This window comes from Trachurus japonicus, chromosome 24 (assembly GCF_045865225.1).
Source record: "Trachurus japonicus isolate A0001 chromosome 24, Traja_1.0".
Classification (NCBI taxonomy): domain Eukaryota; kingdom Metazoa; phylum Chordata; class Actinopteri; order Carangiformes; family Carangidae; genus Trachurus; species Trachurus japonicus.
The window spans coordinates 19,164,300-19,178,556 of NC_140930.1; the positions used below are offsets into that span (position 1 = coordinate 19,164,300).

The 14,257-nt window shown below is 41.4% G+C and overlaps 1 protein-coding gene across 2 annotated transcripts in view; it reads right to left on the bottom strand.

Moving 5' to 3' along the window:
• The window catches only part of nbas (NBAS subunit of NRZ tethering complex), a 148,198-nt gene that overhangs the window by 107,741 nt on the left and 26,200 nt on the right, over window positions 1-14,257 (bottom strand). For both annotated transcript variants that reach the window (XM_085770806.1, XM_085770807.1), the window contains exons 16-22: window positions 13,739-13,864; window positions 13,249-13,400; window positions 12,955-13,086; window positions 7,452-7,530; window positions 5,201-5,305; window positions 4,553-4,689; window positions 1,213-1,299 (exon numbers count right to left, since the gene is read on the bottom strand). In XM_085770806.1, the coding sequence (XP_085626932.1) occupies window positions 1,213-1,299; window positions 4,553-4,689; window positions 5,201-5,305; window positions 7,452-7,530; window positions 12,955-13,086; window positions 13,249-13,400; window positions 13,739-13,864 (818 nt within the window). The remainder of the gene's footprint in view (window positions 1-1,212; window positions 1,300-4,552; window positions 4,690-5,200; window positions 5,306-7,451; window positions 7,531-12,954; window positions 13,087-13,248; window positions 13,401-13,738; window positions 13,865-14,257) is intronic.

Below are 14,257 nucleotides of genomic sequence, written 5' to 3' on the forward strand. Positions count from 1 at the left end.
TAGGAAGGCTGGAGATAAAAACACAAATCCTGTGAAAAGACCAAAATCGACAATGAATCACTCCTCCTTTTCCATCTGTGACTGGCATGCCTAATTCCTCGGTACCACAGAGCTCTTATTGTTGCCCAGAAACTTAAATTAAAAACACATCACTGAGTCACACTGTTGTTCTGGGTGACATGTCCCTTTTTAACAGTGTGAACACATAGGCACTGCAATTTGCTTAGAGCCGATGCCACACACACTGTCTTGCTGATGGAAATACTCTCAAGAGCGTCAAATCCACAGCTGAACATAGTCCCCAACAGATGCACTAATTAGTCTAGTCGGATTTAAGTTTAAAAAGTACCATTCCCAGCTGTTTTAGGAAATAATTTTACATTCTTAAAAAAAAGAAAAGTAATACCTCCATGACCCATTTTTAAGATTTCTATCGTCAGTGGGCTGAAGGTCACAGAAAGGGTCACAGAGTATTAATAGTCGGACTAACACACTGTGGGTCTTTTCGTGGGATTTGCTGAGAACAACAAAAATACAAAGCACCACCAGCCTTATCCTTCCAGGGGAGTAGATAGGGGTTATAGAAAACAGGGGAAAGGAGAGGGGAGGACAAAGGAAACTGAAACAGAAGAAAGAAAAACAAGGAAAAAAGAGGATAACACAGAGAAGCGGAGGATGAACAAAAGGAAGGTGTGGGTGACAAAACATGTCATTAACATTGTCTTAAACAGTCTTAAACATTGCTGGCATCAACATAACTCCACACAGTATCAAAATTTCACCCTGTTATTCCTGGCCAAGCATACCACAACTGCCAACTGATATAATGACTCTACACCAAAGAGAAATATAAAAAAAGAGCATGCTAAATAAAATAGTAAATGAAACTGGCCTCCCAACAGAAGTAGGCAAATGGCATAAATTGGCAGCGAACAAGATCTGGTATTAGTTTGTTATGGTTCTGTTTAACATTTGGATAATAGGATGTCATGTTTTGTTTTACATAACGATGCCAGCAGAAGCATCTGTCCTGTATGGAGCATGAATTTTAACCATCCTACACTACGAGAGGCTTTATTACCATAAGCACAAAGAGAGTTTATCAGGATTTGTCCAAGTCCAAGTATTGTCCAAGGTTGAATTCTTACAATGCTTTGTGTGCCATGCCACAACAGAAGTGTGTTTGTGTCCAGATTGATGTTAACGGTTTACCTGCAGTCCTCTGCCTCGCACCAGTCCGTCTCTCTGTGTCTCTGCTCGTCCCACGGAATCAACACCAACTCACCTCTGTCATCCAGGCTGAGGAAACAAAGGAGAAAGAGACAAAGAATAAAGCAGAGAAAATGCAAATTAAGAGAAAGATACAGAGGAAGAGAAGAGCAGAGTGATTAAAGAAATATGCAAATATGAAAACACACACACACACACACACACACACACACACACACACACACACACACACACACATACATACAACAGTGCAAAGACCAGGTGTCGAAAAATAAACCGCACCGCACCTTCCCAACCACCTGTAATGGCACCTGATAAATCAGCAGAGACATTTACTGTTGCAGGCTAAACATGGTCATAAACCACAGGAAAATTGTGGTGAGAGGCAGAAACATATGGGAAATGGAAACAACGGGGCATAATAAGGAACGAAACGAGTGGTGGAGGGAAAAACACACACAAAAAAACAACAAAAAGAAACAAAAAACAAAAGCACAACAATAAACAAGTCAAAGAACTTTGGAAAAGAGCTCCTTGTCGTTCTTCAGTTGTAAATAGCGAGGACTTTTATTTTCCAAATGCCAGGCTGGTGCTAAGCTTTACTTCTTCCTGGTCTCCTTGATTGTGACAGGTCTGAGCAAGATAAATAGGGAACACACAAGGAAAGGAACCAAAGTGAAGAATGACTCTGTAACCTCGTGTGTCAGTGCTGACAAGACTCAGACACTTAGACATGCACACACACACACACACACGCACGCACGCACGCACTACCGTTACCAAAACACTGGAGTGAACAGAAGCGGTTTTATCTCTTATTCTAGGATTAATGCATTTATTTTTGTTATCTATTTGTCTGTAGACAGAAAAATATGTACTGCGGTTGTAAAACTCAAGGAGATAGAGCGGGCTACAAATCATCTATAGCTTTGGTGCAGTTAAAGGCAGAGTGCACACGCGCTGCGGCGGCTTTTCAACATGGCCATAAATTCTATCCAATCACAAAATACATAAGAAGTGTCCAAGTAGCTGATGTGATTTATGTCAGGGGACAGAGGGATGGGGGAATTTTTACAAACAGGCCGACCCAAGTTCATCCAATAAGATAGGAAATTTAACTCTGGAATGACAGAGATCGAAAAGGCTTCGCTGCTTCCTCTAAAATGTCAGCACAAAGGGGAGGCATTTTCGTTCTCTTTTTTTTCCTGTCGTTCCCTAAGTCCTTGGTCCTCTTTCCTCATTAAAGACAGCCAGGTTAGAGGATGGAGAGCGTGAGCGCTCGGATATCGATGGAAGGGACGAATTATTCCACTCCCGCTCCTCTAATCTACTCCTCTGCCGGGGAGAGGCAGGGAAGCGGGGCGGCGGGAAAGTGGAGATGCAAAGCAAAGTTGGACTTGGCATTTGAGCTTATTTTCATTTCCACTTGGCCGAGCCTCTCTGAGCTACAGGCGAAGTTTTCAACAAAACAATACTATTATGCATTCCTCCACGCATCTAGAGGTCCCCTCCAAGACCTGATCAATATTACAGGAGGATATTTTCCCCCCTTCCAGCGAAGCCAAGACTTTAGTATATAGGCGGGTGAGCTCCAAAACAGATGGCCTGAGCTGGCTCCGTCTGCTGCAGTGTAGGAGCAAGTGCTGTTGGAGCAGCAGTTGGTGCTCGCAGGCTGGGGAAAATAGGAAACTGCCCCACAGCGGCAAAGCCATGATGGATGCTCACTGCAGAGCCACAGCCACCTGACCTCCCTACAAACACAGACATGATGCTGATGAAAAAAAAGGGGGGGGAGCAGTGGTGGAGTGTGTGTGTGTTTTATGTGTGAGAATCATATAAACAATTATTTCTATATGGTATATGTTGTTCAGCTCATGACTCCAGGGGACTTGGTTTTGTGTACATGTGTTTATTTGTAGAAATGTATATGTGGTATTTGAATACATTAAATGGTCATGTATGCGTAGGAACGGTGGAGGAAGGGGAGAAAAGACCAGAGGAAAAGAGAAGTGTGTCACCTCTACTGGTGAAACGCAAGCGGTGAGGAATTATTTCTTCCCTGCTAAAACATCCCTCCATCACACTCCTCCCCTCCTTTAGAGTTCTTTCATAACCAGAGTAGAAATGAACTATGCAGCAAAAGCTCGGACAAAAGCCACAGTTGTAATAGTTAGGGCTGGTCGTGTATCACTTCAAGATGTTTACATTTTATATGTAAATGTAAAAAAGTGTCAATTAAAGGGATAGTTCAACATTTTGGCAAATTGGCCCTATAGTCTTAGGAGTAGGTTCGTTACCCTGAAGAGGGCTTCTGCCGAAACGGGTGGACAAGTTGTGACCTGCACAATCACCACACTATGAGATAATAATGGACTTTTGCGAGATGGAGTTGTTTTCGACAATTAAAGGTAACGAACCTACTGCTATGACTATAGGGATTATGGCAATGGGCCAATTTGCCAAAATGTTGAACTATCCCTTTAAGTATCTTCCCTTTCATTTAATTGCTTTGTGTGCAAGTGAGTGAAAGCTGGAGCCCCAAGCTGTGGCTGTGTGTACTCTGTGTAATGTAAGAATATGCTGTGTGTGTGTGTGTGTGTGTGTGTGTGTGTGTGTGTGTGTGTGTGTGTGTGTGTGTGTGTGTGTGTGTGTCTTTCAAGGATGCAGGAAGAAAACAACAGTTCTGCTGTGTGAAGGTGAGAACAAAGAAGAAGAAGAAGAAGAAGAAGAAGAAGAAGAAGAAGTGAGAAAGACCTTTGATTGTACACTCCAAAAGAGATGTGATTCCAGTGTTGGCTGATTTTAATTTGCGATGTAGTGAAAAATGAGATTTGTGTATTCCAGATAGGTGTAAATGTTGAGTTTCAGACATCAGAGAGGATGCGTGTCCCTGTGGTGGTGCTTGTGTTCTCACACCGCTGTTTCTATTTACACAGTGTGAATTGTTGTACACAGAGAATTCAGGTTTAACAGTTCGACTTCAAGTGTAATTTTTCGAACATTTTCGGAATGAATTTTCAAGTGCTTTTGAAGTGCTTTCATGTTTACCAACCCAACGGTATATTACTGTTTTCTGTCTCCATATTTTAGTGTAAATTAAAATGTTGAGGACTGTTGAGAATATAAAGTGGTGAAATTAGGAATTCAGAAAATATAAATCCTCGCCCTGCTCACACAAGATGTGAGTCCAATTTTCTGGTCATGTTATTTCAACTTTCCACATATCAAACTTGCTTCGACTTGATATTGATGACTGCAGCTCGGCTGCATGATCCATGTCATGTTTCCTTCTCATTAAAACACGTTTCAAAATGATACTCACCAGGCCTCAGGCAGCAGGATGGTGTACTCGTGTGGAGAGGTGGTTTCTGGGAAATTGTGGAGGATAGCAAGCCGGTGCTGGAGGAGATCTGCTCCATGGTACGTGAAGAGAATGTCCAGAGCCTGCACGTTACTCTCCTGCAGACAAACAAATGTAGGGTGTAAGAAACACTGATTATTTAATGACATTACTAAGACTTATATCAGAAAGTTGATGGAAATCTAAATGTAATTATTTATACTAAAGTAACTTTCAATACAATATACTTAAAAGGAAACAGGTCAAAAGCCCTCTTGTGAGACATACAGAGGAATATGCTTAATTTAGTAAAGGTTGACTAAAGAAAAGAAGCATCTTTCTGTATATTGCACTACAGTTCATCGCTGTCACAAACTACAGCCTCCAGAATTATCATCAAAGTCATCACATCTTTAAAACATTTAAAACTCAAAACTGAACATTACAACCATCATGAATTGAAGATATAATGCAGGACTGTATTGTATTGGACTGCAAGGCGTCCCTTTACAAACTACCAAATGAATGTATACGTCACATCAGTGCCATGGAGGTGCACATTGGTAAAACAAAAGGATGAGGTGAGATAGTTAGTGAGAGATTTTGGAGGAGGTGAGAGTCTGATGTTACCCTGGCATAGTTTCTTGCTGACAAAACAATATTTTGACTGCGGAACTTCTTGAAGAACTCAGCGTCGTATTTCTGCTCTGCTGCATGAGGGCCGCCAAGTATCTCCTAGAAAGTGTGAGTGAAAGAGAGAGAGAGAGGGAGGGGGAAACGGAGAGGGATGGGAGGGAAAGCGTAAGATGGAACACAACCATGGTTCATAAAAAAGAAAACTGTGACGCAGAGAGTCATCTTTCCAAAGAAGAATGGTGATGAGCGGATAGAAAGTCAAATTCGGAGGAAAAGAAACGACTGCAAAATGAGTGCGCTATGGCAAAAAATCAACAGAGATGCTATTTAACTTTCTGGCATATAACTGCTTTGTCCTTTTAGTTGGAAATATATGAGGAAGGTATGCGAGTGTGTGCATGTGCATACGCATATGTCAGGAGGGAACATTTGTTGTCCTGGCCTTTGGCTTAGAAGGATTTATGTGTGTCTGTGTGCATTAAATCTCTGTAGCATCCTCCATGAGTGTGCGTCTTTGTATAGAGGTGTGTGTGTGTATGTGTGTGTGTGTGTGTGTGAGAGGCTGCGTGTGTGTCTGATGGATAGCCTTTGAATGGGCCGTATGCAGACTGAGCAGCCCAAGTCGGGATGATAAAAACCCTAATATCATATTCATAGACAGCCAGGGAAAATGGATTGGGGCAAAAGGAATCTGACAAGTGCTGCAGTTACCATGACAATGTCCGAATAAAGAGAGAGACGTCATTCTGTCTGAGTTGAATATCTAGCAGGGCAAAATCTCATCTCTCCTCTCTAGCATAGGAGGAAGTATGGTCCCATTCATCTGTGATTTACTGTGGATGAGAGGGGTGTGCATGTTAACACTATTCATCGTAAATCTGAAATCTGGAGTGTTAAGTAGTTGCCAGTCTCAAAGTTCAAGTTCACTTTAAGAAGGTATCTATCTGTGCTGCACTGGCGCCCATGCGCTGTCGGCCTATTAGTATAATAGTAAAACCACATTTTCTTATGTCAAAGCTGGGAAAGAATGTTCCCTCAGCGATCAGATTACCCAACCGCTCAATTCTCTCGCAGTCTTCTTACTTAAAATGCCGCTCATGTGTGCATCAACTTTTCAGTTTCTTTCTACTTCCTAATGAGATTAATCAGGTTAAAGGAAAGTATGACTGAAAAACAGACGAGAAAGGCACTCTGTGCTTTGGTTGATGGGATATGAAAGGAGAAAGCATGGAGTTGCCAACGGGTAAACACTGAGCAATAAAGACTGTTGAACAAAAACATGAAATCTGATCATGTAAACACATAATATAGTCCTTTAGTGACTATAATTTTGAGCATTAGTATCATTTTAATGGTTGTTGATAGAACTTCAGACACATTCTCCTTCCTATGAGGTTTAAATCTAATTTTCATAATGAGGCATCAGTCTGGAAAACATCCAAACAGACTGTGCTGGGCCCACCGGCTAGATGCTGAAACCATCAACACATGTATTTGAACATGAACTGCACTTTTTATATATTTTTTTGTCTGTTTTGATGCTTATTTTCTGATCTTCATCTCAACACAGACAGACAGTAAGGATACAAAGGAAGCGCCGCATCATGAATTTGCAATGAGCACCACACTGGGTTCACACCTCTGACAGGTAGAAGGCTGATCCAATCAATTACTTCTGCTCTACACCCACTGAACACTGTGGAGCCATGATAAGTGAGGAGAAATTTTGTGGGCTGACTGCCCTGTGTGGGATCGACGTGAAGATAGATCTATCTATGTTTTTCAGCTGTGCTTTTCAGGCATCTATCTCATGCGGCGTACGGTGGAACAGACATATATGTTTTATATGTTTTTTCAGCTCCATACAAATTCTGCACAACAGCTTGTGTTTCTCATGCTTTATGTGTGTAACTGTGAATCAAAGGTTTTTTTTTTTTCTTCTGTCACACGACTGCAGTGAGTGTACTTTGGCTTAACAGCTCCAGAGTTGATGAGTAAACTGTGTTTAATTTCCGGATTAGTGGATTTATGCACCTATGGGTTGATTCAGATTTGGAAACTGAGACTGACTAAACTGAATCACTGTGGACAACTGGGTGCCTTTGGAAAAAAACAAACAAAGAACAGATAAATCAAAAATGAATATAATCTTCAGTTAAATTAGACAAATTTGATATGTCTTCAAATTATGTAGTTTCCAGGGTTTCTTCAGTGTCTTTCAATAATAGTGAGAGATTGTTATTACCTCATATGTGGCCAGCCGGTCCAGGTAGGAAAGCAGTTTCAGTCGGCTCCGACACAGCTCCTTCTGCTCCAGAGTCAATCTGAGCATGCATGTGCAAACACACAAACAGACACACACGGATCAACTGTTTGCCTGCAAAAAACACTTCAACACAACACCACAACTGACACAGACCTCCAGAACTGAAAAGTCTTTGCTCTTATTTTCCCAAGTCAAATTAAACTTTGGTTTGAGTCACTGACACACGCTCTAGCTTTGAATTAACTGTAAATTGTCCTTTACAGTACACCTGCTAACTACTATATACCACATGGTGCCCTCCAGACCTAATCAATTTCAAACTCCTTATGACCATAAGAACCCTTCAGTGGTTATGAATGGGATGCTAGTTGTCTGAGAGGTGAGTGATTGCCCAGGGAATCCATTTTCAAAGTCATTTAATCACGACCATAAATAAATTGAATGACCACAAACACCAAGGCACTGGGCTATATGGGATCTACCTACAATTCAGTCACTCAAAGTACACCCAAGGGAGAGGAACCACAAGGCTGAGAACTACTGCGAGTCGGCCATGTGCACCCCACCCGTTCACACATAAAACACTCTTCAGCACATACACCGTCCGAGCCCAAAAACTTGGCCTGGATCAACCGCAGCGAGACCACAGGGGAGCTGACCCTTCCTCTGCTGTCTTAATCCCTAATCCCTCATTACAGAGTGCGCTATCAGGCCTTATCGGGGTTCCTCTACACAGGCTAACAGAGATTAACACTGGCTGAACACACTCTCTGGCACATCAAAGAGTGGCGGCTTAGCACTCACACTGGTGGTAATTATTGCTTTGCTCTGCCTCTTCAGAGCAAAGAAGGAAAAGTGAAGATGGAGGAAGGAGAGGACGTGGCAGGGGAGAGATGGAGCGGAGATGAGACGAGATGTTAGAGAAGTGTTTTTCCCTCTCGGGGGTTTGAATGATGGCTCAATCATAAACTTCTACGTAAACAAAAATGGTCTCAGAGGAAGAAAGCAGCGGCGACAGGACATGTTCACTGAAGATTTGGTTGAGTGAAGTTCTGACAAACTTCTTAGTTTACTCTGAGACTGTTTCTTAGATGAAAAGTAAAATCAGTAAAAGTTGACGCCTGTCTCTATAATGCATTAAAAACCAAACTTATAATGAGTTATAATGCAGTTATAGCACTGTATAACTATAGTTATACACTCATAAATGATCATAATGTTTTATAACAATAATCATAAAACACTATAAAGCATTTTATCATGACTTATAATGTCAGGTATTATAATAGAGTTATAATGCTCTGTAATGTGCTATGCTTATTGTTATAAAGCCTTATGGTCATTTATGAGTGTTTATAATGATAGTTATACACGTTTATAAGCTAATTATAACTATATTTATAATGCATTATCGTTGTGGGCATTGTCAGCGAGTTACTAACAATTATAACGTATTATAATACCTGACCTTATAAGTCATGATAAAATGCTTTATAGTGTGTTAAGATTATTGTTATAAAGTGTTATGATCACTTATGAGTGTTTATAACTATAGTTATACAGTGCTATAACTGCATTATAACGCATTATAAGTATGGTTAAAGAGATAGGCGTCAAGTAAAGTGTTACCATAACTTTTTTTTTTGCATTGTCATTATGTGACATTAGCATATGGGTCACAGTGGTGCTGCTGCGCCCAACAACCAGAGCGGCTAACGTGGCTGTTGCCTCATTATCACCATCCTAGAAATGCACACATTTTTAAAATATCCTATGGAACCAAACTAGTTAGATATCTAACAACAGGCACTGATTAAAAGTCCTAAACTTTTTTTTTTTCCCCTCAGAGGAGGTCATATTGTGGAAATGGCCTCAAACAGGTTAGAGGTGGTTGAATGTTCAATTCAGGTCCATGCCTCTTGCTTCTAAATTGCTAATCCTGCAGCTGAATTCCACCGAGGTACAGCATAAACAGCGTGGCTAGTACACTGTTACACATACAAATGGGCAACCCGGCTGTACACTAAAAGGGCAGCAGAGCGCCTGCACCTTTGTAAAGGTTTATATTGGTTCCCTGAATTGCCCTTACAATAAACAGTGGCTCAAGGGGAAAACATGGCTAAGAAAGGGGCCAGAATGAACAAACACACTGCGCCACATCTAAATGGCGATTGAGGGGCTGTAAGGTTTAGGACGTAATGTGCACAATTTGAACTCTGCTTTAGACTGTTACACATCATCGCACATGCCGTTTAATGTAAAGAGACTGCAACCTGATTGCTTCAAAACGTGTGTGTGCATCTGTGTGCATCTGTGTGCATGAAAGCTATCAGAACTGCAGGTTATTACAATCAGATGGAATTGCTCCTCCATCTCTGTACAAACACCCTGAATATGACTGTACCGGACAGAGATTGAAATGCATAAACAGGCCGACACTCTCGTATGTACACACACACACACACACACACACACACTAAGAAACAAACGCTCACACAGAAATGCGGTGCATGATAAAAGCGATTATCACACAGTGTGAGGGACAAAATTGGACAACGGGCAAAAACACTTTGGCTCATGCCTTCACCTGCACATGGATGACACAGGAAAAGCATGCAAAGTTGCCCCCCCTCCACACACACACACATACACACACAAGACCAACGCTGGAGCAAATGAGAAAATGAGAATTCTGATTGAGGTCTGAATCAGATCAGATATGACCATAAACACCTTGCAGCGCACTGCACAACCATCGTCACACTCCTCCACCCCATCTTTCTTTCTTTTTTGTCTGACTCACTATCTCCCTCTCTCTCTCTTTCTCACACACACACACACACACACACACACACACACAAAACCCCTGCAGTATTGTCCATCTTGTTGTTATATGCAGAGAGCTGGAGCAGCAGTTATAATGGCCCTTGGCGGGTTCTGAATTATACTTTATTGTGGACACACAGACTGAGGAGAAAGGGGCTAAAAGATAAAACTATCTGCATGCAGTCGAGAGGACAGTTTTAAAACATGCAAGACAAACAACGCTGGTCGGGTGTGTGACAGCTAGGAGTAAAAAAAAACCCAGCAATAACCAAGTGCTGAGGAAGTCTGTATTTTATGCGACATTAAATTTCGGGATAAGTGAATGCAGTGCAACACATTGCCTATAGGAGTGCAGCTGGAAGTAACAAAAGAGGCTGGAGTATATTAGCATCCATCAATTTATCGGGTCCTTAAAACTAAGAGGGGAATGAAAACCCCTTAGTATCTTAGAGTGAAAGTTGATTTAGTGGGATTGACTCCAATTATAGGAAATGTGATTCTCTCCTGGAGAACTGTCCAAAAGTTACAAAGTCTTTGCTCCCTTTCTTTTTTTTTTAAACTGATGCGAGAGGAATAATCACACTTTATTTCATTATATTGACTGGGTGATAGAAAAAAGTCCTGGTTAAACGAGTCTTTCAACTCCATGCACACACTAAGCACTGACAACCTCAAAACATATGTAGGTACAAAAGATTCACTCAGTGTGACAGTCGGTGGTTAAATACAGTCCTTATCTACACAAAAGAGAATCACACACACACACACACACAGACGTGGTCGGAGCAGCTGTGATCGATATCGAGCCATTTCTGTAATGGTGGTGTAGTTAAAAAGAAATTAAGAGAATTATTATCTGTCTTGGGCCTTGGCCACAGGCCTCAAGGCAACATGGTTAGATCCATTAGTGAAGGGCTTCACTGCACCTAACACACACACACACGCACACGCGTACACATATACACACACACACACCCCATAAACACATTTTGGGGACTCGTGTGACTAAAAGATACAGAAAGGAGAAAAATAGGTATATTTAAAGGACGGTCATCATTGAGGTTTATGTAAGGTCCTTTTCCTTTAATGTTTGTAAATTATCGATCTTTTTACTCCCTCTTATATCTTTTTCTTATCCTCCATCTTTACTTTATCTACCATGGACGGCAGGTCTGCAATGAACCTAAACAGTTTTATTAGACAATGAGCTAAACAGAGAGAAAATCAAACGGGCAAACAGGGGAAAAAGGAAAATCTAAACAGGGAACTGTGGGACCGATGTTACAAAGGATTTATATTACCCTGCCTCTGCTCTTCCTCATTCAAATGCAGACCGGAGGCTCACTTGTTAAGTAACTGATACGAGAAGAACAATAGAGACGGCACAATCCAGCTACTGAAGCTTGAAATACCTGTATGCACAATGCTGGCTTGTGTAAACACAGTATGGATCTGCATTTTCAATGTGCATCATTTATTTCACTAAATTCTTATTTTCTTGTGTTTATATTTGGACGTTTTAATGTGTGTGCGCTTAACGTGCATGAACTTAAGCTTGAGAGTGTGTCATGATACATGGGCATCGTGTGTACTCGCAGCTTTGTGTGTGCTTGTGTGTGTGTGTATGAGAGGTGATTAGTGATCACTAAAGGGTTTTTCATTAGTCTTTCCCTGGGCACTCGACAACAAAGGCATAAATTACCTCCAGCAGATTACCCACTAATCTCTACCAACGCTTTCTCCCTCTCACTCTCCCTCATCCTCATTAATGTCCCTGCCTTTATGAGCCCCTCTCTGGTGTGTGACCTAATCAAACAATCAGTGTTAAATTTGGCAGCCTTCTCTCCCATTTCCTCCTGGTTCCCTTGCCTGCACCTTAAATACCTTCACCACAATCTCCCTTTTTCTTAATTCAGGCTTTGTTTACATTACAGTACACGAAAACCTGCCAACTCAGAGGGGTCAGCGTCTGGTACCACTTGGTGGGGTTTCCCCACTCACCCAACAACTACTTTAGAGACTAAATAGCTGGTGTTGGTGTGTAGGGTTTCAGTTACTTCTCTTGAAAGTTGACAATCAGCTGCCAGCAGTTTGATGTAAAGAAGAATTACACTGCAAAGGGCTTGGGTTTAAAATACAGGCAGAGCTGTAACAAGTAATCGATTAATCGCACAATAATAGATTATTAAATGAATCGTCAACTATTTTGATAATCGAATCATCTGTTTGGGTTTTTTTAAGAAAAAATGTCAAAATTCTCTGATTTCAGCTTCTTAAATGTGGTTATTTCTGGTTTCTTTGTTCCTTTTTGACAATAAACTGAGTATCTCTTGGTTTGTGGACAAAACAAGACATTTTTTAGGACGTCATCTTGTTGTTTGGGAAACACACTTAATCGATAATGAAAATAATAGTTAGTTGCAGCCCTAAATACAGGCTTTGGTAACTTGTACCAGCAATGCAGGTGTTTGCCAAAAGTCTGAAGGATGGTGTCTGTAACCACCAGTCAGTCCTTGTGATTTTGTTCAAATACAGCCACTCTTCTTTGTACATTTTGAACATTGGCAGCTCTTCTGCCTGCTGTGACTTCCTGCCATCATCTGTTGCCCGACTGAATTGCCGAGCTGAGTAACCGACCATCTGACTGGACATGTACCTGCTAAAGTCGACCTTGGCTAGAAGCTCTCGCCTCTTGGTGTTCTCCTTCTTCATGTCCAGCTCCTCATCGTCCGACAGCATGTCTTCGTAAGGCAGGTCGTCGAGGTCAACATCGCCTGGCATGATAAACCTGTGAGAGCGAGCAAAGGAATCACACCTAGTTAAAGAGCAAGTATGGATAAACATAACATGGCAGAATGAGCCTCGGGAGAAAGCTGACAAAACTCATTTTGTCATTTACAGACTACGTATGCGCGAGGTTTGCGTTGGTGTGCGCTCAGGCATGCCTTACCTGCCCCCATCCTCTCTGTTTCCAATGGCGATGAGGGCTTCAAGGTCAGTTCCTTTCAGGCCGTACTGCAGCAGCTCCTTGGCCGCATCAACATTCTCCGGGACTCGCTCCACACACTCGTGCAGCACCCATGACCGCTTGCGGATCTTGCTCTGGGTTGGAATGTAGGGAATGGAAGGAGCAGGAATGAGTTCAGAAGAAATTATGGGATAAAATGAGATACAGAATTAGGAGGGGAGGGTGTGAAAATTTGCTACAAATTGGTAAAAATGATGCGTGAAATAGAGTAAGGGGGCTGTGCTGCACTTAAGCATGTGCTTCTCCCACTCACCCAAACACATTTACTGCATTTTCTTACTAGACATCTAATATACTGTGATAAACACCACAACTCTGATACCATTCTTCATCTCGCGCACTTCTTAACCATCCCTTATCCCCCTTCCCTCGTGTCCTCATACCTATCTCCCTTATTTCTTTCATATCTCACCAGATAATCTTGTATTGAGGCGATGCTGACAGTGCTCTTCCTCCACTGTCTCTGGTACACCAGGTCAGAGTCCAGATTATAGGCTTGGGCAAGAGACAGGGCTTCACCATATTCCTCATTGTCAATCTGTGGGACAAACAAAAAAGTACATGTATGTATGTATGTAGCAAATGTATACAATTAGAAAATACGAACATGTTAACATTTATTTTACGTGATGCATCCTAACATTTGTAAAATGAAAAGAACAATACATTTGACAGGTAGTTTGGCCAGCACAGTTTGTTTTCTGATGTTAAAATTTAAGTTAAAGGTTCCAAAACAATTAATTCACTTAATATTCTGCTAGGTACCTTCTTCGCATTATTTAATATCCAATTATCAACCCTAGGGTATATTACTGATTCAGTCTTCACGCACCGTGTACCTTCACAGAATTAAATGAATAAAATACGTTAAATGCTTTCAAACCACATGGAATTTCAAGCAGATTTCTAAGCAAGAAAATAACAGGAAGGA